Genomic DNA, 3,951 nt, shown 5'->3' on the forward strand with positions numbered 1-3,951 from the left:
CACACACACACACACACACACACACACACACACACACACACACACACACACACACACCATAACCGAAAAAAGCAGACCATTATTCTTAATCTTTTATGTAGAAAAGATCACATTGCTTTGTAATTCAAAAAGTCAAAACAAAACTATTTTGCCACAAGGTTTATTGCATCGTGGCCAACTGATTTACCATCAAAAAAAACAAAAAGCCAACAAAGTTCCATTTAAAGGCTCTTTATACAGAAAATGCCATCACAATGATGTCCTTAGTGTTGCAATAAAAATATAACAAGATGAACATTAATGCCTATTCCTGTTCAGCAGTGTCAGTGTACATTTAAATGAGAAGGCAACAATTAAACTATTTAAAAGAGTCTGCACATGAAAGGAATGAACACAGTAGGAGACAACTACAACTTAATTGGCATTCCTTACTGAGGTGTTAAATACAATTACAAAAAAGTGCTTTTAATGCATAGTGTACGTCATATGCTGCCAGGTCACAAAAAAAAAAAAAAAAAAAAAAAAAAAGTGAGGTGGACAAATGCACAAGAGCCTCAATGAAATGCAACCAAGTGCAACTGTAGGACTAATACTGAATATGAAAGGTTACCATCTGACCCATGGACAACACATTCAAGGAATTACCCTTCTGTGTTCTAAGCTGCAAACATTAAACTGTACATCATGTAAAGAGGAACGCATGTGTAGTCAGCAGTTTGGGTCAAATGTAGTCAATGTCAAAGCATCCCTTGACTATCTACATAAAAGTTACCATGATATAACAGTCCAATGGCAATCTCTGATAGGCCGTTCAACTTTTCTTCTTGTGTGTGGGGCAAGGGTGACTAAACTTTCCAAAATTATATCAGAGCTGTATAAATGGAAGCTCCTTGGATCCAGATGGCACTTCTGTCATTTTTACAAAGGGACTCCTTCAAGCGATATTACCACAGTACCTCCCAGTTTTTCTGCAAGTGTTGAACGATCCTTAATATCATCGTAGCCATTAACCTGCCATTCATGTTTAATACCTGAAAAAAAAATCATGGTGTATAGTAACATATTATGCAACAACCATTTAAAAATTGTCCTTACATCAGTGTCATACCCAAGCTTACCTGTGAATTTCTTTTTAATTGCATCTTTAGAACTAGCATATATCATCTTGCTTTTAAGTGGTGCACTTTCAGGAGCCCTAAATAAAAAAATACAATACATAAAATACAGCTCTACAGCAACCAATTCGCATAGCCCTTAAGGGCTCGTCTTGAATAGCACTTGCTCATCTACGTACCAAAATATAAACACCAAATCTTCTTTCTTAGATTCCCTTGTTTCGTAAGTTGCATCATACAAAGCATATCGGCAGTCATGGAGAGGAAGTAAATTTACAAAGGATCCATAAGGGTCTTCAATGGTGTCTCCAATATCCCCAACCAAAATTTGCTTATCTTCCTCTACAACTATTTGCTTTCTGTCCGGACTCAAGCAGAACAGAACTGCCTTCTTTCTTTTTTTGATCTCTTCAGGTGTCGAAGATTTTCTTACTTTCATGTCATTGAAAACCTTGATGACATTATCATGAACTGTTACACCAGAGGCCTACAACAAAAATAAAAATTCACAACTCAATTGCTTTTTTCTTTTTAAAAAGTTAAAAACCCCACCTCATTCCAATTTGCCATATTCTTTTCAAAGACTGCTAGGAAAACTATCAAGCATATAGTCAAATGGCCATTAATAATCGGACAAATATTAACAGCCCCAAAAAGCTGAATTGCAGCATTAACAGGGTGGGCAGTGTTAAAATTCATGGTGCTAAAAGCAAATTGCAGAGAAAAAAAAAAGCAAGCTTGCCACTCTGGGCCATTTGGTCAACCTAGCCATGCCTCAACCTCTTAGCCCAAAAAGCCAAACCAATTGGGGGACAAAGCCCCCCCCCCAAATAGGGACACATTTTAAATACTGCCCCCAACTTAGAAAGTTGCTAGAAGGAATTCTCAATGCATTTTCTAAATGTCTCATTTAGAGATTTTAGTCATTACTGATTTGCCACAAAAGTCCAGAAAACTGCAAATTTTATGAGAACATACCAAAAAGTCTGAGGTAGTCTGTATGAACCCAAACCACAAGGTGGGGCATGTGGACCCATTCTTAAAGTTCATCACCGATTCTCAGTTTATCACTACTGTACAACGGTAAATTGCTTGCAATATCCACCCATTCCTCATCTACCATTCAAATTAAGGGGGGGGGGGGCTACTACCACTCTCCAATTCTAATGCATCCAGTTTACTCTTATCAAGTTCTCAGCTTTTTTAAAAGGATCAGTACAACTTTGTCTCAAAATCGGGGACAGATGAAAGACAGAGCATTAAAAATACACCATTTCACAGCGAGCCCTAATGGGATGTCAGGTCTTTTACTACAGCGATCGAATAAAAACTCGGCAACAGAGCCACTCCGTTAGGAGCGAAAGGATAGCAGAGAAACTACTTAAGCCACAAAACGTTAAGCACTGTAGAACATACTACAAAAATAAGTGTAACCACTACGCCACTGTAATGAGCAAAAAGGATGTGGTTTTAAACCACAAAGCCCAACCTGCTCAGCGTCCATAGTCTTAAGACATCGGGCGCCTGTACCACGTTAGAAAGGGGGGGGGGTCCAGCGGGCTTCCATATTTAAATGTAGTGCTTACAGCACTATCCACATACCATTTGCTACATCCAGCTCACACCAAAAGTCTGCAGCGGTTTTACTTACAGTCATGCTGCCTACCCATCCCTACCATGCACAACTGCAGACCTTAAAAGGATACAACCTAAACGCACAACACCATCAAGACAAAACGTTAATACACCCTGCCAAAGAAAAAGCTACAGATCGTTCCAAAGCCTTTCTAGCATCTATGCATTTTTTTACGAATTTGAATGGGGTTCGTAGCACTGCGTATGCAGATCACACCTCAAATACCAAAATCATAACACAAAGCAGTTTCACCTGTCATTGCTCGGCAAGCCAAGGGATGCTCCATTACCAGCCATTCATGAAATTTGTTCATATCATAAAAGATTTACATCACTAATTAGACAAATAAGACTCGCTTTCCAAGCCGAATAAAATCAATTTGCCGAAAAACTACATAGGTATTTTTATTCTGACATATTCCCGGCCCCGCCAAGTGTCTATAATAAACAAAAAGAAATCCGTTATACCAGTTGGTCAGACTAGCACAAAACAACCTGCTTCCTTACCTTCCTAAAACACAGAAGGACAACTTAAAACTAATATAATCGTTTTACTATAAAAACAGTATTAAGTGCAAACCAAAGCCTTAGGCTGGAGCTAAAATTAGGCTAAAATGGCCGCCAAGGGCTTCGGGGCCCGACTCACCGGCCGGCAGTACAGCTATATCGGGTCTGCTTCTCCCCTAGCTACAAGGCAGCCATCTAAACTACCTGGCGTGCCTCCTCAACAACATTTTAAGCACGAAACAATGAAATTACGAGCGTTTGCCAAATTAAGCTTACGCATCTAGTTGAAAGGATATTTCTTCCCTTACCATGATGTGTGTGGTGGTCGCTCGGTGGTTGCGGTGGAGTGTGAAGCACGCTGGGAATCCTGAAGTGTAGAGAGAGAAAAAAAAAACACACACGGAGACTGGAAGAAGAGTGAGCACGAGCAGCACAGCACTAGGTGAATAGCGGCGCTGACAGTAAAAAGCTGGGACGCGCACGGCCACATTCATTAGTTTTGGGAGGGGCGGGCGTATACCATTCATTAATTTACCGGGATCAGGAGTGTGTTGCAGTCATATCCTTAAGAATATTCACGGTTATTGTAGTTTTGGAAACGTTTAACAATACAAGTTAATTGGTGTATCAAATGCATTGCAAAACCGATTTACTGGATTGTCGTGATTCGTCAACCTGCCGTTACTACTTACTT

General features: G+C 39.8%; 1 protein-coding gene across 1 annotated transcript; it reads right to left on the bottom strand.

The window, feature by feature from the left end:
- Positions 1-215: 215 nt before the first annotated feature.
- On the bottom strand, positions 216-3,749 carry CFL2 (cofilin 2). The gene is made up of 4 exons (XM_044074214.1): positions 3,566-3,749; positions 1,295-1,602; positions 1,119-1,195; positions 216-1,031 (listed from the first exon to the last, which is right to left on the bottom strand). Exons 1-4 carry the CDS (start codon positions 3,566-3,568, stop codon positions 919-921), a joined length of 501 nt encoding a protein of 166 aa, XP_043930149.1. The 5' UTR covers positions 3,569-3,749; the 3' UTR covers positions 216-918.
- Positions 3,750-3,951: the final 202 nt, after the last annotated feature.

This window comes from Protopterus annectens, chromosome 6.part0, assembly GCF_019279795.1.
Source record: "Protopterus annectens isolate FY-2018-M chromosome 6.part0, PAN1.0, whole genome shotgun sequence".
Taxonomy (NCBI): domain Eukaryota; kingdom Metazoa; phylum Chordata; order Ceratodontiformes; family Protopteridae; genus Protopterus; species Protopterus annectens.

Bases quoted from the DNA above. Each gene is read 5' to 3' on its own strand.
- CFL2 (XM_044074214.1), bottom strand. The intron at 1,196-1,294 runs GTACGTAGATGA...TTTTTTATTTAG, and splicing joins GATTTGGTGTTTATATTTTG to GGCTCCTGAAAGTGCACCAC. The intron at 1,032-1,118 runs GTAAGCTTGGGT...TTTTTTTTTCAG, and splicing joins AATTAAAAAGAAATTCACAG to GTATTAAACATGAATGGCAG.